Here is a 21,555-nt window from a genome sequence, read left to right as displayed (position 1 = left end):
TATTTACCAGCCTTTCACAGTGCTTTGCTTATTAACACCACTGTAATCTCTTCTGAGCCATCTGTCGGTCATTCAAGTTTCTGTTTCCTTCATGTGCTGGAAAAGTTGGGAGACTTTGATTTCTGAACTGAACTTGGACATTGTTCTACTAAAGTTCTGGTGGTAACCAGAGTTAAGTTTTTTCTTTATAATTTGTGTTATCAAAATTGTGTCCTGCAGAAAATCTCTTGGGGGGACACAGGCAGATGGCCACAGTAATTCCTCTCAAATTCAAAGGGTCATGAAGGTTCATGGCTTTCAGAATTTGTGTGAGAGGTGTTAGTGTGGCTGGGAGAAATCTGGTCCCTCTTCCTATTCCAAACCTGGCAAATTTGGCAGAAAGAAGCATTGAACACTGCCAGCATAGATTTTTTTCTTTTTGGTTTGTGCTCATCAGATGATGTCTCTAGAAACCAGAGCTGTTTCCATGCTGTGACCTCAGCAGAAGCACAACTGAGAGGTCTTAAGTATCAGCATCTGTTAGCAGTAGCTCACATTTTACCTGAAAGTGCAGTGTTCTCTGTATTTTAACTTTGCATTTCTAAGTAGCCTGAATGATTTCATTCACTGACAGGCACATGTGTGACCGGAGGACACTTCAGAGCTAGAGGCATGAGCTTTTGGCCAGTGGATTACATGGGATGATCTCCTGTAGAGAAAAGCTGTTGCATGCATTACCAGCTCCTCAAAAGGAAGTTACTCGGAGCTAGTAGACCAGAAACTGGCAGGGAAGCGATTTCTGGACATGACGTTTTGTTTCACTGTGCGCTAATCCCTCAGTTGAGCAGTCGGCACCATGACATGTTTCGTTGCCAGTTTTGGTGGGTCACAGTAGTTAAAAAATGGGTCTGATCCATAAGAGCACTTGTCACCTGCATGGGATGAGTGTGTAGACCATAGCATCATTAGGGTGGCACTAACGGGATTTAAGAAGCGTATGAAGAAAGTGCTGAAGCGTGGGACTCTGAGGAAGGCAGGGTCGAGCGGTGACAGCGCTGGCTGAAGGCAAGAGGGCTGCAGCTGGGGCCAGCACGGCTCACGCCCGAGGGAGCGCCGGCAGCACTGGGAGCCCGAGGCTTCCCGGCGCCCGGCCAGCCCCGCAGCAAACCCGCACCCGCCTCCCACGGGTGGCCCTGCCTCGGGCGAGCCTGCAGCCCCGGCGGGAACCGGGGCGAGCACCTGCGGTGAGGAAACCTGGAGGAGGACGTGAGGAGGGCGGCGGTTCCGGGGCCAGCGCCGCGGCCGTGTGGCCGCTGAGCCAGCCCGGGGAGCGGCGGGGAGAGAGAGGCGCGGCCGGCCCGGGTGCCCGGGGCGGGCAGGGGCAGAGGCAGCGGCGCCGCGCCTCGGACTCCGCCTCACCGGCACCGAGCTCCCCTCCCTCCCTCTCTCGCTCGCTCGCTCCCTCCTCCAGCGCCAGGCTCGCAGCGGCGGAGCATCGCGGCGGCAGCACCCGCCCTTCCCGGCCGGCCGGCGGCGCGCACCGCCCCCCCGCTCCCGCACGCAGCCCGCCGGCGGCGATCCGGAGCCCTCCGCGCCACCGCACCCCCGCGCCGCACGCCCACCGCCGGGAGGATGGGCTGCGGGCGGCGGCGCGGCAGCCCCTGAGCTCCCCGAAGCCGCGGAAACAAAGGGAGCGAGCAGCGGCAGCACCGGGCCGGGGTGGATGCAAGCAACCATGAAAGGCTGGGTCTCCGCCTCCTCCGCTGCTGCCAGAGAGCTGCCGGCTGCCGCTGCTCGGAGGACTACCCTGTGAAGGGGGCGGAGGAGAGGCTGGCTGGGTTCGCCGTGCAAAGGTAGAAGGTGTAAGGGAGAGGCGGCAAGAAAATGTCTTCTTCGGTGGGGCCCCGCGGCCCTCGCCCGCCCACGGTGCCCCCCCCGATGCAGGAGCTGCCCGACCTGAGCCACCTGACAGAGGAGGAGAGGAACATCATCATGGCAGTGATGGACCGGCAGAAAGAGGAGGAAGAAAAAGAAGAGGCCATGCTCAAGTAAGCAGACGCTAGTCATTCATTCATTCAGGCACTCATTCATGCACCGATCGCCGGCGGGCGGAGCGGGCGCTGCCACAGCGGGAGCCGGCCGGTGCCCGGAGCCGGCCGGCTTCGCCCTGCGCGGCGGGGCTGGCGCGGCGGAGCCCCGGACCCGCTCCGCTCCCGGCCCGTAACTTCCTCCTCCCCCACCCCGGGCAGCTCCTCCCGAGGCAGCACCGCCGGGGGAGCCCGGCACGGCGGGACGGAGCGGGACGGCGGCCCTCCCCGCCCCGAGGGAGCCGGCGGCACAGGGCGGGCGGAAACCCCGACACGGGGGTGAGGGGCGAGGTGGGATTCCTTTGGGGTCCCCAAAACCCCGCCTCTGCCAGGAGGGGCCGCTGGGTGGGGTTTCCCTCCGTGCGGGAGCCTCCGCGGCGGCCGTGCTGCCCCCGCCTGGCTCGGCCCCCGCTGCCGCCCGCCGCGGGGCCGGGGCGGCTGCCCCCGCCCGGCACACCCCCGGCCCCCGCTCCGCCCGCCCGTGCCGCCGGCCCCGGCCCGCCCGCTGCCGGCTCCAGGGCGGGCAGCACCGCACTGTGGGGCAGCAGGGCGTCCGTAATTAGGAAATAGATGGAATTAGTCGCACTGCTCATTCCAGCGGGCGGGCGGGCGTGCGTGCGTGGTGGCGGGACGGCGGGGGAGTGGGTTTATCCCGCTGCCGGCGGCACGGGGAGGGGTGCGGGGAACGCGGGGTGTGGGTAGGTGCCATGTTTGGAAACCAGATCCTCACAGCCTCTTTTGAACCTTTTCCCTCACCCCCTCGTCCCTGCCAAGCATCGCATGTGATCACATTTTTTAGCCTCCTCCGTCAGTCGGAGGCTTCAAACGTAACGTTGCTGAATCGCCTACTGCGAGTGATGAGAATAAACAGATTGGAGTCGTGGCCTGTGGAGGAGAATCACGGTTCCTCCTCTTGTGACAGCCCGTCAGGCCTGCTCGCTCCGGGCGGGAGGTGGTGGGAGAGGTGACTGGAGCCTCTGACGCCACGCAGACCCTCCGTGCCACAGGAGGTGTATCCTTACCTCACTGCCGCCTGCTTGCGTGCACCTGTGCTCGGAAGGGATGCGCTGAAGGGGTGACGTGATCTGGGTGTTTCTTTGGGCTGCATCGGAAATACCCACTTGAGCCATGCGGGTGCCAGCGCGTCCCCACGGCTGGGGACGCAACCCCCGCAGGCTCCCGACTTCGGCTGTGCGTGGTGAAGCTGGGACAGCGTTTTAGTACAGTGTTGTCCCTGTCCCTTCCTATCCGTTCTTGACTCTGAATTTGTACAGGGGCTACTAGAGATCCGTGCAATGGTGGGTGCTGAGGCCCAGCTGCCCGCGCTGTACTGGCTGGGAGCTGTCCGGGACTGTGGTGCTTGGATCTCAGTTCAAGACGAAGAGTTCAGTTTGCTGTTGCAGTTCATTGTGCTTGGGGTGTGGCTACCCTTGGAGGTGGGGTGATTGGAATGAGAAATGTTCTGTGGGAATGCATTGTGTTAGTCACTGGGGAAACGAGAGAAGGATCCCTCCTCAGTTTCTATTCATCGGAAAAAAATTAAAAAAAGGAGCAGCTCAAAGGCTCTAAACTATATGTATTCTGTTCCTCGTCCTTCAGCACAGCTACTTCTCTACAAATATTTAGCTTTTATTCTGTGAAGAAGATTACTGGTTCTGTAATGATGTTGTAGAGGGATACTATAAATCCTACAGCGGCTTTCCATTTGTAGAGATGGTATTTTCTCAGCCCTATTCTTGTTAACACTGGGTAGAGAATAAATTTTGCTCCTTTTTCGCTCCCCCCTTCTTTCTTTTTCTTTTTGTTTCTTCTTTTTCTTTTTTTTTTCCTTTTCTTTTTTTTTTTCTTTTGCATTGATGTTTCTGAATTCTGGACTGATACTTCCTTTCCTATGAGATTATGGGAATCTTCAGCAGTTTCACTAAATGAACTTAGGACACTTAAAATACAATTTTTAGAAGAGGGCGAAAATGGTGCTTTGTGAATTCAACTAGAAATTACTTTATATTATTTTCAAAGGTTTGTAATACCCAAATTTCAATGTCTATTTCCCTACAAAAGTTCTTTCAAATAATGAAAATGTATCCTCTCCATTGGCCTGAGAAATTGTGATTTTAAATAGATTTCTGTCTTTATTTAAAGAGCCAGAAATGAAGGGAAAATACATTGGAAAACTTATAAACCTGTATACTCACTTTAGCTATATTGTTAGTTTGTAAAAATCAAGTCACAGCATATATTTTTTAAATGGGTTATGATTCAACTCTTAGAGAGTTTTACGCACCTTTCCATGGAGTAACTCTTTTTAAGACTAGAATTTTGACAAGAATTTGCTTCCATAATTTTATAATGAGTTGTTACAAATATACAGTGGTGCTATCAGATGACACAGCTATATTATAAAAGTCAGATATCACCACCACCCCTTCCTATTATCTTTGTTAAAAGATTTTCTGATTATCCAAATGTCTCAACAAAACTGCCACCAGTTTTCATTAAAACCACCTGGTGGAGAAATGTTTCCATCTGTAACACCCACATGCAAATCTGTAATTTTCCCTGAAAGTGAAGCTGAGAATCAGTGCTGCAAACTAGGCTACCTTCAATCCTGAGCTGATCAGAGGCCGGATATGTGCTGTCTCATGAATCATAAGGGCTAAAAAGGGTGCAGCATTTCTCTCCTGTTCTGGATGTCCTGATAGCAATGAAAGTTTCTAAAACAGTACTTGTAATTTTCCTTTCCAGTGCTCCCCATAGCAGAAAACAATAGGAAGAAATAGTGGTTAAATGACTATATTCTTCATAGAGTGGTTATAAAATTGTGGATCCAGGGGAATTTGAAGTCCTTGTGTGAGTGGACTATATGGATTTCAGGAGAAGTGGAAGCAGCTAGGGTGATCGGTAAAGAGGCTGTGTCCCTCTCCTTTGGGTCTGTACCTCTCTGTCTTCCTGATCCCTGTTTCTGACTGAGCTAAAAGCCTCCTTGTAAGCCCTCTCTGCCAGTTCATGCTGACATCAGCGCGTACTGCAGCGTGCCAGCCGCGAGCAGGGCGCCCTACAGGGCTCAGGACTGTGGGCACTCAGCTGCTTTCACTGCCTGCACTGGAGCATTACGAACACATCCTTCCCTCTGAGACCACCTGCTCACTCCTTTCCAGGAACTTGCCCTGTCTGTCAGTTTGCTGGTCTGCTGAGTTTCCTTCAGCTGTGTGGGGCTAACAGAGCTTGTCATCCCCCTAGGATAAATATGTACATCTTATACTGGCCACAGTGGCTTGCTTTTTCTAGGCACACCTGGTCAGCGGCAGGGACCTTGTCTTCCCCGCACACTTCTGATATCAGATTTCACACTGCTGTGGGTGGTGTTTGTGGAAGGGGAACTCTTTGCTCTGTCCTATGACTTGTTGAATACCATGGAGTAATGCGTTGAGCAGTTTGGGCTTTTGTGAAAGTTCCTTCTTTGGCATGATTTATGAACAGGTGTTCCTTGGCTTGAGGAACACTTTGCCATTAACTGATTGCCTTGAAATTGCCTTCACATTCAAAGGCAAGTTCTGCATTCCTTCTGTAACAGGGTCAGTGTCACCAGGTATTCCTGGGACCATGTCTGTGCCTTCATTCAGTGAACTGTGATCCCAGTCTGTTGCATGGCACCAAAGATTCAAATCCACATAAACACTTAGATGCTTGCCAGGCACTAAGTAGAAACTGAAACTTCTTCAGTGCAGTCTCACAGTCTGGGAGTAGGAAGCAGGTCCTCCTCTATCTCATCTTGGAGCTTCAGGAGAGCATCACTTTTCTATTTGCCACACCTTTGAAAACTGCATGGAGAGCAGTCCATTGGGTAGATGGGGTTTTAACATGGTATGCTCAACTCTCATCCACTCCTGTTTCCCTGTTTCACACTGACTTTGCCAGATTTTGTGCATAGCTTTGAGGACTATAGTCTCTAATATCTCTTCGAATGGTACTTGGCATTAGACACCCAAGCTTTCGCTTTCTTTGTATGAATAAATGTTTGCATAGAGCAGTAGTAAAATGGCCTCCTCTGCAGACTAATTCACATGGGAGGCATTTTTTCCTGTTTTACTTGGGAGATACTCCTGTAGCTGGAAGGGAGGAGTTTCATGTTGAGTGGCTGATGTCTAGCCTGTAGTCCAGATATTGCCCAACAGGTGACTGACGTGACTAAAAACTTGTGAAGAAGCATGAAAGGGTAAGTTTTCAATGAGACTGAAGAGCAAAACAAACCATCATTTGCAAAAGTGTATGTGTGTGTAAAATTGAAAGAAAAAAATGTTTGAAGATTTAGAGTGTACATTTAAGCACTAGATAGCCTGAGACAACTATTTTGCTTGTGAGTATAAGGTGCCTTGAACTGAAAAAAACACAGATATGTACAGCAAACTGCAATCACAGAGAAATCACAGAATTATATATATGTGTGTACTTAAGATGAAGTTTGCTTATATGTAGTTGTGTGCCTTAGCTCATTGGGTTAGGCAAGTACTAAGTGGAAACTATGGCAGCTGAGAACACAGCTAGTTGAGTTCCAGTTCTGTTCAAATTTTGGCCAGTAATTAGGAAGTGGTTCCTAGTTACCGTGGCATTCATTTGCTGGAGCAAACTTAAGAGGGGATAAAAGCTCTTACTAAGCTTCTGATGGGACATAAGAAGGCTGTGAGATTGTAGTCTGAGGCAGTAGTACGAAAATTAACTAAGACACAGGAGTTTAGTAGTTTTGTAGTTTTGTAACTCTAATTGAGTAGCTTCAGTAGAGGGGTAGCACATACTTGAAATCTTCCCATTTTAAAAGTTATCTCAGGATTTTTCATATCAGTTAATAATTAGGGGAAAATTGATGCTAATACCCTATTTTGACCACCTAGTGTGGTACACAAGCATAATTTTAATAGAAGTCATATCTCTAGAATCAACAGGGATATTGCAGCTGCTCATCTTACAGGGCTGCCAAATCCTGATCACTTGCAGTTGATGAGAATATCTGTTTCAGGGCTTGCAAAGTAACTTCTCTGTAATTCCCTTGGGGCACCTGGAAGCTTCCACCCTTCACTACTGTGTAACTGAAGATTAACCAATGACCAGGAGGCTTGTGTTCTCAAGCAGTTTTCTGGAGATGGTGTCTTTCCTTGTCCCTTTCTAGCTCTTGCACCACACCTAACATGTCAGAAAACATTGAATACTGCTCAAAGGGGCTGCCATCCTCATTTTGTACAGTACCTATGGGCAACAGGAGGAAGTATGGTTCCAAGACCTTCTTAGCCTGGATGCTGTAAGTCCCTGGTAGTAATTGCCCTTCCATAAACAGCAGGGAAGGAAGAAGTAGGATAATTCTTCCTCTCTGTTGAAACTGGGCCACTTTCCAGAAATAAAAGTGAGAGTGAAGGGGCCATCTTGAGGAAGTCTGGCTTTATCTTATCTTTAGATTGAAAGGTCGAAAGCCTATCTTTAATTCTACTGAGAAACAATGGAGGAATTGAGAGTTCTGAGAACTAGTTGTGCATTTGGCACCAAGGAATTGAAGGATGAAATAGATAAACAATACCAAGACTCTCTCCTCTGATTCAGCCTCGCTCTTATTTATTCTTTCCATGGCTTGCATGAATCTCACTTTCACTGCAGTGGAGCAGGAGGAATGGAGGCTTCTGCTTGAGAGCCTTTATTTCTTCCTTTGTACTTAAAGCAGTTTGGAACTGCCATGTTTCAGACCCTATGGTGTTGTAGGGAGCAGAGTGCAGGTTGCTTGCTGTGTGCATGGGTATTTTAAGCTCCTCAAATCACCCAGAAAGACTGTTCAAATATTACCTTGAACCTCTTCCTGGCAGTGCCAACTCTGATCCTGACACTCGAGTGTACAAATCCACCATTAAACGATTTTACTTCTGGAGATTGTCTGGTACAGCCCCCTCCTGAGTGCAGGGCCACCTGCAGCAGGTAGCCCAGGACCAAGTGCAGGTGGCTTTGGAGTGTCTCCAAGGATGGAGACTCCACAAACTCTCTGGACAGTCTTTTCCAGTGTTCAGCTACCTTCACAGTAATAATTCAGATGGAACTTTCCAGGTTTCAGTTTGTGTCCGTTGCTTCTCGTCCAGTCACTGGGCAAGTCTGGGAAGACTTTGGCTCTGTCTGCTTTAGTCCTCCCCACTAGGAATTTACACGTGTAAAAATTCTTTTGGGTAGTCTTTCCTCAGGCTGGACAGCCCCACTCTCTCAGCCTTTCCTCATGTGATGTGCTCCCATCCCTTGTCTGTATTTATAGCTCCTTGCTGCACTGGCTCCAGCACGTCTTTCTTATACTGAGGAGCCCAGAAGTAGATTTATCATCCAGATGTGGCAGAAAGCAAAGATCATCACTTTCAGTCTGCTGATGATGCTTTTCCAGGGCAGCCCAGGATGGCATTGGCCTCCTTTGCTGGAAGTGTGTGTTGCTGGCTCATGTTCAGCTTGGTGTTGACCAGGAATTCTCAGTTGCTTCTCTGCTTCTCTCTCTTCTTTCCAGCTGGTTGGCCCCCTGGGATTTTTCTCCTTGTGCAAGACTTATGCTGGATGTTTTCAGGCTTACAAGAGAGACCAGTATCTAAACATGTTCTCAAATCATTCAGAGAAAGGATTGCCTTGGTCACTGCTCCTCACCCTTTCCTCTTTACTGCCCAAGGCCTTTGCTCAGAGAAGACAAGAGAGAATTTGAACAGTGCAGAAACTGTTGTGGCCTTTTGGCCAATGGAAGCATCAGAAGAAATTTAACAACATTTGAAGCCTCAGGTTTTCATCAGTCTGAGAGGGCAGGTATGGCCATAAATGTGTTTTGATCAAGAAGACAACTTGTGGTGATCTCAGAATTTCAAGGAGCGTTTTCATGACTTTGAGGGTATTTCAGAGAATTCATAGTGATTTTTTCACTTGAGGGTGGACTGATTTTTCTAAGGAGACTGAGGATTCAAAACATACTCAGAATTGAACACAGTCACTAGCAAGGCAATTATAAGGCAGTCATTGACTGATCTACTGGGCAGCCATCTCACTGCTGAGGAGGAGCAGGAGACTGTCAGCAGACAATAGCAGATTGATAGGCATTTCTTAAAAGCTACAGAAGAATGGGAGGTGATAGGGGATGACAGACAGCAATAAACATTCCTACCATCTTTTAGACACTGGCTTCAGATGGGCAAATGTTGAGCTTTCGGAATGTCTGAGGTGCAAACTGTTGTCCAGAGCTCTTTTCTGGCCCCAGTTGAAGTGGTTTTATTGGAATGCACAGGGCGTTATTGCTGCGCATGCGTCTTCCCACATGTTTCTCCATTGATGCAAGATTCTGCCAGAGCTTCATTGCCAGCTTTGTCTGACATTGCAGAAGTACTTTCTAACTAAGTCTGTCATTCTTCAAATTCAGGGCATTATCTGTGCCCTGCAGAAGGGTGAAGACAAAGACTCTGTGAAAAAAACATGATCTCTGGGCAGGAACTTCTAAAAGTACAGAGTTGTTATAAACCTTATCTTAAAAGGAATTATGTAGAAAAGGCTTCTTCTTAGAGGGGGAGGGTACTATCCTGATGTTTATTTTTCTGGAAGATAGCAGAGGGAGAACAGTATTAAGAGAGATTTGAAATTCTCAGTCTTGTCAATACCCTTTTATTTCTGAAGACTCATACAAAGAATCTTTTGCATCCTTGGGTAGGAAAGCATCTCACAAAGACGTAGTGTGCTTCCTTCATCAAGTGGTTACTAAGCATTTTAAGACTTGAGATTAATGCCTTAAGAAAAGGCTATTTAAAAATACTGCTGCCCCTGTATTCAAGCTTGTTGAAATGCAGGCATTATTGAAGGTGGAAAATGACAAAACTGAAATTCTGTTTTGGGTTGCCAATAGTTAGAGCCAATTATAATTTCTAGCTCATTTTACCTTCTCCTTCGCTCTATCCACTGGTGGCTGCTGCATTTGTCTACTCCCCTGGGCCTATCAGTTTTAATTAATAGATGTTAGCATGCAATTATGTTTTAGGGGAAAAAGCTTCCGTGCCTATAGTCTGAATTCAGTTCCCAGCAATGATAAAACATGTAAAAAAATCTTATGTCATCAGTTACAAACACAGAGTGAGTGGTATCATTCTGCTTTTTGAAAATACTTGCATAAATTTACAATTACTGGAATTATTTACACCTCGCCAGATTTACACCTCTGTATGATTTGCCTCAGTCAAATCCAGGTAGTAGATCTGTAAGGACACAGATACCTTATCAGATATCTACATCTGTCAAGAATTATTGTTGTTTTATCCCTTATTTTATACTTCACAGATAGGGTAAAATATTATGCAATGTTTATAGTGTAGCTTAGTTTGGGAATCTAGACAGTAAATTTTAGTCAGACTTACTTTTGATATTCACAACAAGCAGCAGCAGCAGCAGAAAATAATACAACTATGAGCCTGATTTAATGGTTTCTTAGATAAGACAATTGATAGGATAGCGTTGTAGTTCTTTGTACTTAGAACTGAAGTAATCATCTTCAAAATTTGATTGCATGTCAGATACTTGTGTCCAGAGACTTTTAAGCAAGAAAGCCATGTTCCAAATATATTTTCTGGCACTGTTACAGAGGCAAGAAGAGCTAGTTGCAATTTTCAGAATAATAACACACAAAACCATTCATACAGTTGCCAATTCAGAGGTATGAAGAGACAGCATGATGAGTAGCTTTTTCCAGACAGTTCTGGATTGATTTAGAACACCTATTTAGGTAAAAATTTCAGAGTTTTTTCACATTTTGTGTGTCTCATTTTCAAAGTTAGGACTTTGTACACTTTGCCTATGGTAAGCACTGTTCATACTATTGAAGATAAGGGAATGTACCTGTCTGTATATGGAGTTTTTTCAGATATTTGTAATAAAAACATAGTGTTAGAAATCTCCTAATGTTTTCATCTGTCTTTCCTATTTTAAGGCCTCCTGGAGTCACTGAAGATAAGTATATGCCCTGAGAGTTGCTATTTGATCAGGGATGAGCCCAGCAGATAGAGCTACACTTCTTAGTCATGACTGTGGTGATTTAGCAAATTAACTGTTTCAAATATTGAGGATCTGAGGTGTAACCAAAAAATAATTTTCTGTGTATTTTGGGCTTTAGATAAACATTAACTTCTCGTGAATTTCTAGAATGCTTGTTTAAATGCCTTGTTTCAGAATACAGTTATTTGAAGATCCTTAATTGAGAGTTACTTTTCAAACTTCATTATGTGAAATTTACTGGGACATTGGTCATGAAAGGAGAACAGCCCAACAACATTATTTTAGTGTAAGTACTATTATATTGCAGGGAAAAAGGGTACTACTTTTAGCAAGAAGCAGAGCACTCTGTTTATTCTGAAAATTGCTAATGGAAGTCTTCACACGCTTGAACGACCTAAGTGTGAAGTGTCTTCTCAAGTGTTTCTCTAAGTTACCAATACTGCCTACTCTGAATTGATCAAAGTCTTTATGTATCCAAAACTCTGTCTACATCTTATTCTAGCAGGTCTAATAAAAGAGCATACATTTTTTTGAACTTTCTTTGGACTGTGAGCCTAGCGAGCACTAAGAATCTTGTAGCCACTGCTCATGAAGATTTTGCCTGCATTTTTGTAAAATATATATTAATTTTAAAGTCTTTGAATATATTGTGAAGGGTTCAAAATCATATCCATAAACTAGGATGATGTAATCCTTCTATTGATACATCATTCTGTCTTCTCTTTCCAGATACTTAGAAAATCTGTGGTCCTACACTATACAAACTATCCAAAGTTTTCACTGTGAACTGCTTACATCTGTGGTTATTAATCATGTTAAAGATTAAATATTTACTAATAGGATTTTGCAAGAAATTACAATGAAGGAGTTTATGTAAGAAAAGGCCAGTCTGGGAGCTGGATGATTGAATATGTTTACTTGTGGTTTGTGCCATGATTTTTTAGTGTAACTGTTTTCTTTTAGTGATTCCATTGGTCTTGGAAAAAGCATCAAGATTTATGCAAAACCACATATAATAACTGTCTGAGCTTTCTCATCAGTTTCTTTGCACAATTTCTTTAGCACTTGCAAATTCTAAGAAAGCAGAGTATTTTTTAATTTATATTCCTTATTCTCTACATTTTTAATTAGCCTTGTATATGAAGTTATATTCAAAGTAAAGTAATTGCACTTTTGCCTATTTGTAGTCTTAACTTTAGAATAATTTTGACATTTGACATCAGGAGAATAAATTTTGTACTGATTAAATGATACTGCACAGATGTATATGAAAAATGAAAGCTTGAGCGGTAAAATAATGTGAAAAAGCTATAAGTATTTTAGTTAATTTTAGTGATAAGTCTCCTTGGTACTGTTATTTATTGCAGAAAGTTTGACATTGCATGACAAACTTCAGCTGTACAGTTTAGTGTTCTGCTGGTCATGTGTTTTTAGCTATAGACATGGAACAGGAAGGCAGCTGTTTGATGGAGCACATGGAGCATGAGCTGAGGCAGTTAAGAAGAAAGGACAGAATTTATGAGGGCCCTAGGTTAACTCTATTGATTTTGGCCCAGGATGCTACCTGCAAAGTGTCAGGGTAATGGGTTTGCATTTTATGGATGAGAATTAAAAGAAGTTTTATATGTGTATATGTGCTTGTGCCTAAGAATATGGAACTAGGCTGTACAGAAATATGTACAAGTTGCTTTATGGACTTTAATTGCAACATTATGTTGCTTAGTGTTGCTGTAAACATGTGGAGTACGTTGGTGAAAGTTGTTAAAAAGCTGAAAATTGGACAATTTTCTTGCAGTCGTATCTTAAGGACGAGTGAGACTGTTGCTACAATGGACCAGCAAAACATATTTCTGTGGTCCTGTGTCTCTGCTGAGTTTGAATAACTGTGGTGACTCTCTGACTAGAACAAGTCTCACTGGAAGCACATCTGTTAACTGAAGTAAAACCAAAGAGTTCTTCAGTCTGTTGAAATGGGATACCCCTGTGTAAATCTTGTGTTTTGCAGACCGAAGCACATTTTACTCAAATGCTTCCAGTAATTGTTCAGTTACACTCCAAACCTTACATAGAAAGTAAACCTAAGAGAAGTGAAACTAAGGCATGGCTACCTGCTTTTCTGAAAAAAAAATTAAAAGAAGACCAAACAAACATAAACCCCAAACAAACAAAAAAACACCCCACTTTATTTATCACTGTTTGGAAGTGTATCTGTATTTTTAAATTATTTTGTGTTCTGCATACCCCTAACTTCCTGCAGTCTGATAGTGTATATGGTTTTCCTTTTGTTTCTCCAAGAAGCTGTTTTTCAATATTCTCACAGAAAGGAACTGTATTTACTCAAAGGTGGAAATTGCAGAATTATATCAATTGATTCTGCTAGTGTATATGTAAAAAGTGTGTAAATTCCTTATGAGATTAAATGCACAGTACATTTTTCTTGTATTTCAGAGCAAAATTAGATATTGATTTTTTGATGAGAAATCTATTCTAAGAATATAGAACCTCACTAATATATTTTGATTCTTGTATTTCGTGTTTTTAAATGATATTATATTGATTGTTGTTTTTAAATTAAAAAGCTCTCACTTTTTCAAGCAAAATATTTTCATTATTTATCTTGCAAAGGGTTTTTATATCTTTCTTCATTAACTTAAAACAAAACGTCACCCCTTAAAAAGGTATTTTTCAAACAATTATCCACTCAAGTTCTATCAAGTTCTTTCTAGTTCTTGGGAGTCAACTGATCAGTTCAGGATTATACAGGTTTGTTCACTTGTAACCTCCCTTTTTCTGGTGGGCCCCTGTTTCAAGTTCTGAGCTGTCTGACCAGGTTTAAGCAGTTCATGTAGAAAAGGAGCTGGGGAGTTCTGGTTACATGGATGGTGAGACAATGCTCTATCTTCCATTCAGCCAGGGTGATCTGATTCTTTCTTTCTTGGTTTTTGCTCTGTATGGGATCAAAGGGAAAAACCTGAGATTTCGGTGATGTAAAGTAAAATTAATGACATGAACAATATGAGGGAAGAGCCTTGAGGAGAACAGCAGCAACAGGAATGCTCCTTGTTATAAAGGGGGTTTGCCCTCTTAGTTTTTTACAGGGTTTGTAGTTTGGGAGTGCTTTCAGCTCTATCCTTGAAACATTTATGTTTGTGTGTTTTTTTCTGCCTGCATAAGTGTTTGCCATATTTCTCTGAAACCAAGACCTGGACAGAGTGATTCATGGTTTTTGTCTCATTCTGTTTAGATTACTGCAATGCATTGTACTGGGATTAGCCTTGAAACTTCTTGTTGATCTCATATTGTACCTTTTTACTTTTATCTTTGCTTCCTATTACATTTCATCTTAATACAAAGCTTTCCTTCCCGTGTACTGGTAGACTAAGACCACCGAAGAAAGCCTTATTTAAAGTAGAAAAGGCAGGTAACTTTCACATACAGCTCTAGTGAAGAAGACCTAAATTTGAAAGCTTTCTATGAAAGCCAAAGTTTGATGAACTTTCTGTGAGGGCAGCTCACTAGTTATGTGGAAGTTGCAGGGGTGGAAAGGAAGTAGTCCTCCTGACAATATACTTAATGGTGTGAAATACCAGGTGTTAAAATTCGAAGACAGGCACTTGTATGTCTGGAATTCATAAATAAACCAAGAAAATCAATAAGTGACTTTGGCAACTGCCACCCTTTTGACTCCTTTGTCAGAGGCCAAGAACTGAATGAACAAGAAAATTAAAAGTGTTTTCCCTGAAGGAAAAGTACATTTTCCTCCAGGCTAAAGTTGAGGCTACAGAGAGTACAGGAAAGCTTTTATTGCTGTGTGCTCTGCTGGGTTCACTGTGGCTGGATGCTGGATTGCTACCAAAGCTGCTCTGTTGCTCCCTTCCTCAGGTGGGCAGGGGAGAGAAAATATAATGAAAGGCTCATGGGCCCAGATAAGGGCGAGGGGAGATCACTGAACAGTTACTGTCATGTGCAAAACAGACTCAGCTTGAGGAAATTAATTTAACTTACTGCCAGTCAGAATCAGCGTAGGATAATGATAAATAAAACCAAATCTTAAAACACCTTCCCCCACTCTTCCCTTCTTACTGGGCTCAACTTCACTCCTGATTTTCTCTATCTTCTCCCTCAGAGCAGCATAGGGATGGGAAATGGGGGCTGCAGTCAGTTTATCACATGTTGTCTCTGCCATTCCTTCTTTTTCAGGGGAGAACTCCTCACAGTCTTCCCCTGCTCCAGTGTGGACCAGATCATCTTGAGTGCCATCATGCAGTGCATGTAGGACAACCAGGGGATCAGGCCCCGCCAGCCTGGGATTAGGAAAGGCAGGTCCTGCATGACCAACCTGGTCTCCTTTAATGACCAGGTGACCTGCCTAGTGGATGAAGGAAAGAATGTGGATGTAGTCTACATGGACTTCAGTAAAGCCATTGACACTGACTTCCTCTGGAGAAGATGGCAGAGGACATTAGCTAATATCTGTCTAAGCCCATGGCTTAGAGAGGTGACCTCTTATCTGGGTTAAAATTGGCAGGAACGGGCTCAGAGAGTTGTGGTGAATGGAGTCACATCCAGCTGATGGCAGGTCACTAGCGGTGTTCTCCAGGACTCAGTATTGGGGCCAGTCCTGTTTAATGTCTTTATCTGGATGAGGGATTGAGTGCACCCTCAGTAAGTTTACAGCCAATGCCAAGGTGGGTGGGTGTGCTGATCTGCTGGAGGGCAGGAAGGATCTGGACAGGCTGGATCCATGGGCCAGAGCCTACTGTAGGAGCCTCAACATGAGGCCAGGAGCTGGGTCCTGCTCTTGGGTCACAACAGCCCCAGGCTGTGCTACAGGCCGGGGGCAGAGTGGCTGTGAAGCAACCCAGGGAAAAGGACCTGGAGCTGCTGGGTGACAGTGGCTGAACACGAGCCAGCTGTGCCCAGGTGGCCAAGAAAGCCAATGGCATCCTGGCCTGTATCAGCAATAGTGTGGCCAGCAGGGCCAGGGCAGTGATTGTATCCCTGTACTTGGCACTGGTGAGGCCACACCTTGAGTCCTGTGTCCAGTTCTGGGCCACTCACTACAAGAGGGACATTGAGGTGCTGGAGTGAGTCCAGAGAAGGGCAACAGAGCTGGTGAAGGATCTGGAGCACAAGTCCTATGAGGGGCAGCTGAAGGACCTGGAGTGTTCAGCCTGGAGGAAAGGAGGATCAAGGGTGATCTTATCCCTCTCTAAATCTGCCTGAAAGAAGTTTGCAGCCAGGTGGGGGTTGGGCTCTCCTCCCAGGCAATCAGCGACAGGAGAAGATGGTGTCAAGCTGTACCACGGGAAGTTCAGGCTGGACATCAGGAAGAATTTCTTCATGCAAAGGGTGGTTAAGCATTGGAGTGAGCTGCCCAGGGAAGTGGTTGAGTTGTTGTCCCTGGAAGTGTACAAGAAAGGACTGGGTGTGGCACTTAGTGGTAGGGTTTAATTGACAGAGTGATATTTGGTGTAAGGTTGGACTCAGTGATCTTGGAGGTCTTTTCCAACCTTAATGCGTTATGATTCCATGATTATCCCAGCAGCACTAACAATGACTAACACTGATGGGCTTGGCCTTGGCGAGTGATGGGTCCATCTTGGAAGGCAGCTGGCATTGGCTCTGTTGGACATGGGGAAGACTTTGAGCAACTTCTCACAGGAGTCACTCTGTAGATCCCCAGCTACCAAAACCTTGTCACACAAACCCAATGCAGTTCCATATTTTTTCAGAATCTAACAGTCTGAAAGTTTTTTATACTGTGAAGTTAAGTCTTTCTTATTTGTTAGCAAAATATCCTTAGGAGAGCTGCATGTCAGGGCTGTCAGCATCCTATTTTTATTAGTTCCCAAAATATGTTTTGTTTTATGTTGTAAGCCTGAAAAGTACTGCTAGAGTTTGTTCTCTAGAAGACAGTTCAAATCATGCCCTATAGTATTATGGTTCTTCCCAGCTGAATTCATAACAGTTTATAAAGTTATAATATATGATTCTTTATCTCATACTGTATTTTTCATTAAGGCTTTCAACTTTACTTACCTTCCAGATGTTTAAATCACGGTGGTTACATGGATATTTATTACATCTATTTCTGACTTATTACATAGACATAGACTCTGACATCAGAGTTCAATCTGTAATATTTTAGGAACATGTGCAGTTTTTCCTCATTCCAGGCATTATAATCATATTCTTAATAAAATAAAATCTTAGCCAAATCAAGCTGAGTTAAGGAGCCATTCTTAAGATAATAAATTGCATTTCTGTTTAAGGTGAGCTTCCTAGAAAATTGTAAGGAAAATGCAGTGTTGTTCAGTGCAAATGTCATGCTCAGTTCATGAAAATTGCTGAGAGGATAAACTGCAGTGAGTGTTCAGAGATACAAAGCACTGTGCAGTCGTGGCAGAGGGTATGTCTGCACTGTCCTGGGTGTGTGGTGACAGCACTGAAGCTGTGCTGTTGTTTCCCAGGAGGGGATTTGGTTGTCCAAACACAGCTGGTATTTGATATGTCCGATGGTGCTACTCCTTGACTTTAGGAGTGAGGACTGGGTGGGAAGCTGGTTGCTATTGTAAACCAGGTTTTGTAGCTGTGGGCAGGAGGGAGTGGAGAGAGCCTGGAAGCCGGTGTTGGATTCTGGAGCTGACCAACAGGGAGCTCCCTTGAACCCATCCTGGGTATTTCCTCAAGTGGAAGTGGTTCCCAGACCCTTTGTGTTTCATTGCTGGACACAAACAGCAGTGGCAAAGGTTCCAGCTCAGTCAGTGATTCTGACTGGGTTTTCAGACCTGTGCAGCAGTGTGCCACTTTCTTCAGATCCCTCCTGCATAACTTTTGAGATCACTATCTTTCCTTTGGGAATCTTTCATTTCTCAAATAGTATTATGGCTGTTGAGGCTACAGCACATTTCCTTCCACAAGAAGCAGTACCTTCTGAATGTAAATTATCATAAACTGCCATCAGTGAAGCTGAGATTCTTTGATAACATCTTTATTTTATTTTATTGCATTAAATGTAAGCTTCATGTTAGCTAAAGTGTTTTAAATGCCCTCAGAAGGTAACCACTAGATTAGTGAGAAAAGTCTGCAAAATAGTCAGCATTTTGCCTTGTGCTGGCAAGGCTATTCACTAGAAAAGCTGTGGTTGCTTAGTTGCTATGGGAGAAAAGAAATGAAGAGAGAGGATGAGAGTGCAGTCATGGCATTGTGAGGGACAGCAGGAAAGGGGAAAGGACACAAGTAAGGGGGAAACTATAAGAAAGTACCCGTCCCTTAAGGCACAAGAAGTTGGACTCAGAGGCTATTAAAGGCAGTGCTGTGGGGATCAGAAGAGGAGGAGTATATGACAGGAGCAAGATGTTAGGAGAAGGCTGGAATTAGCTGGGATGGGAGTCTGGAAGTAGGCTGTGAGTGCTGCAGCTGACTATAGGTCTAGTACAGAACAAGCGTAAAATAGCACTTCTTCACACTGAGAACTGGGTAATGAAAAGTGATGGATCCTCTGGTAGCAGACCTGGCACTTGCTTATTTATGTGTCTGTTTCCCTTTGGGCTTGAACTGGAGATGGTTAAGCGCACAAATCAGAAGGAGGTGAACATTTATTTTCAGTGTGATAATAAATAAATTAGAAGGCAAGTAGAAAACACAAAGGTTTAGAAATCCTCAGAGTGTAAGCCAGCCTCAAGACTGTGAAGAGAAGGGTCTGAGTCATTAGGTTCAGACACTTGAGGCTTGGCAGAGCTGCTTTCACAGATCTCAGCAGGCTCAGGTGGTACAGCAAGAGCATCCGGAAACACAGGGTAGTTTGACTGAAGAAGGAAGTGCACAACTCAGTTCATTTGAATTCTCAGAAAATAATAATTTCATAGTATTATCTGACTACTCTTTGGCTGCCCCATACCTTCTCACTAAAAGATAGATCCATGTAAGAGATCTGGTCTGATTTAAAAAAAAGGTTGGTTAGCTTTCATTACCAAGTCCTCTGCTTGTTTGTAGCAGAGGACTTGGAAACGAAAGCTCAATCACATCTTAGAGTTCCTAACCTGATGGTAGTAATCCACATTATTATTTTTCAAAGCAATTTGCTATGTTAATTCAGTCTCAGAATTTTGGATCTTTTTTGAAACTCCAGAATTGGCTTTGAGTACTTGGAATTTGCTTTAATCTTTTTACTCATAAGAAGAATTCCCCCTCTGTTTATGAAAGGCCCCTGTTACCACAGGAGCTGTATGATGGAGTTCATAGAAATGCCCTGAACCAGGAGATTACCTTCCTAACAGAGTAAGCAGAGAGGAGTGAGATGAGATTTAAAGAAAGTAGATCTGTTTTGTTAGTCTCAGAGTTTATAGGCAGGGTGCCATGTCCCCTGCGTCTGTCCAGCCTTGTCATCTCCAGCCTGACATATTGGAGGTTATGTGCATGTACATATTAATCTGTGCAGGCTCAGTGCCTGAGGGAACGGTGTGTGTTTGTGTGTTTTTGTCTTTAATTAAAGGTGGCATCTCTGCTTATTTGGGTAGGTGAAGAATGGAGCTAAAAAGAACTGATTAAATGGAAAGAAAAAAGAGTAAAGGATGTTGACATTTGAGGCAAGTACATCTAAAGCCTTAGCAGGTGAGGAGAAGGGTGAATAATGGAGGCCAAAGAGTTCACTGTACAGTAGAAACCCTAATCAGAATGTGTAAAGGTCCCTGCTTTGCTAAATCAGCAGCTGCTCTTGGCTGGGAAAACTCCTTGGCACTTTTCTGTAGTTCTTCCCCAGTACCACACACTGGTGTGTAGGGATAATTCTTTGGACCTCAGGCAGTGTGTGCAGGTCTTCCTGGTGTGTGTGTGGCTGTGCATCTGTCTATCATATATATGTGAGTTAGCATTAGAAAACTTGGCTCCAGCTTTTAATTTAAACCACACAGGTGCATAAGCTCATAGGCTGCATAGTGTCATTTGGGATGAGGAAGCATGCTTTAAGGCAGTCTTCTTTTACTGCTGCTTTGGTGTCATGGGCCTGGTTGGCCACTTCTAGCACTGATCCCACCACCTGGAATGTCTGGCTGTTCCTCTCTGGATGTACAATGGAAAAGGGTACAATGGAAAAGGGGTGGAGAGAGCATGTAAGTCCTGTAGAGGTAATATAGAAGTCTCTGCCTTGATCCTGCACTGTGTGATCCATCCTCTGAAACAGATGGAATGAGGGGAGGAGCATTTCCAGCTCTCTATTGCCTTTTCCCCTCCAGTGTAGAAACTCCCATTTGGCTACACTATGAATCTTATTTTCACAATTAAAGATTGCCACGCAATACTGTGATTAACACATAACTAAGCCTTGACTCTCCTGGGCTGGTCTAGCTCTTTCTTTTTTAGATGTTGGAGAAAGTAATGAGTTTTCCAAAGTGATGAGAAAGAGATAAGTTAGTAGTGTTATCTTGTATCTTGGCAGCCAGAAGATGGATATGAAGAAGCAAGGAAGTGTATCAGTGCTATATTTGGGAGGGGTGACAGCAGGACACAGTCTTGGACTAAACTTCAGTTTTGGTTGTTCTGAATGACCTTAAGGATTATAGGATGTGGACTTCAATATGAAACAGGTGTCTGCCTCAGTGTGCTTTATAAAGGCACGCACAATGAAATCTCAAACTGAAATAGATGAAATCATGTCTTCACAGCTACACAAGCAAATGATACTGTTCGCAGAGTGTTGCTGAGCACAAGTGTGCACTTGCAGAAGCAGCAGCTCACCCCCAGAAAAACCCCCCTGCTCCTGAATGTGGGATATTCAGTAGACTAAAAAAAAAAGGAAAGGAAAAGAAAAAAGAAAAGAAAAAGGAAAAAGAAAAGAAAAAAGAAAAGAAAAGAAAAGAAAAGAAAAGAAAAGAAAAGAAAAGAAAAGAAAAGAAAAGAAAAGAAAAGAAAAGAAAAGAAAAGAAAAGAAAAGAAAAGAAAAGAAAAGAAAAGGAAGATGAGGGAGAGGCAGGGAGACACAAGTTAAGTTGGAAAGAAGGTTGAGGAACCTAGGATACCTTGGGGTTGTATTAAGAAAAGGAGGAAAGAGATGGGTATTTCAAATCTGCAATATGTTGTAGCTTGGGACTGACAGTTTTGTATTTCTTTCCCAAATTACAGAATAAACATTTTCATAGAAACAAAACTTGACATCAGCTACCTGGTTTATCAGTGATATCTTGCTCTGTACCAACATGTGTCTACTAATTTTGAATTTGTAATTTCATGAAGTCAGAATATGGTAGTGATGCTATGATCACTCACATATCTTGGAATCAGAGAATCATAGAAACATAAAATGGGTTGGAATGCACTTTAAAGACCATCAAGTTCCAAGCCGTCTGCCATGGACAGGAACACCTTCCACTGGACCAGGTTGCTCAAAGGCCCCATTCAGCCTGGCTGTGAATACTTCCAGGGATGGGGCATCCAAAACTTCTCTGGGCAACATGTTCTAGTC

At 44.2% G+C, this 21,555-nt stretch overlaps 1 protein-coding gene across 27 annotated transcripts in view; it reads left to right on the top strand.

Annotated features, from left to right (window-relative positions):
• Nucleotides 1-1,614: 1,614 nt before the first annotated feature.
• The window catches only part of RIMS1 (regulating synaptic membrane exocytosis 1), a 307,924-nt gene continuing 287,983 nt past the window's right edge, over nucleotides 1,615-21,555 (top strand). For 8 of the 27 annotated variants that reach the window (XM_066547429.1, XM_066547427.1, XM_066547424.1 and 5 more), the window contains exon 1: nucleotides 1,620-2,027. In XM_066547429.1, the coding sequence (XP_066403526.1) occupies nucleotides 1,864-2,027 (164 nt within the window). In that variant the 5' untranslated portion in view covers nucleotides 1,620-1,863. Of the gene's footprint in view, nucleotides 2,028-21,555 lie in introns of all 27 variants that reach the window. The other 19 variants (XM_066547414.1, XM_066547417.1, XM_066547416.1 and 16 more) reach the window with 5 other exon arrangements.

Source organism: Molothrus aeneus, chromosome 3 (assembly GCF_037042795.1).
Source record: "Molothrus aeneus isolate 106 chromosome 3, BPBGC_Maene_1.0, whole genome shotgun sequence".
Lineage (NCBI taxonomy): Eukaryota > Metazoa > Chordata > Aves > Passeriformes > Icteridae > Molothrus > Molothrus aeneus.
The sequence above is the reverse complement of the archived record's forward strand: the minus strand, read 5'-3'. Positions and strand labels throughout refer to the sequence as shown.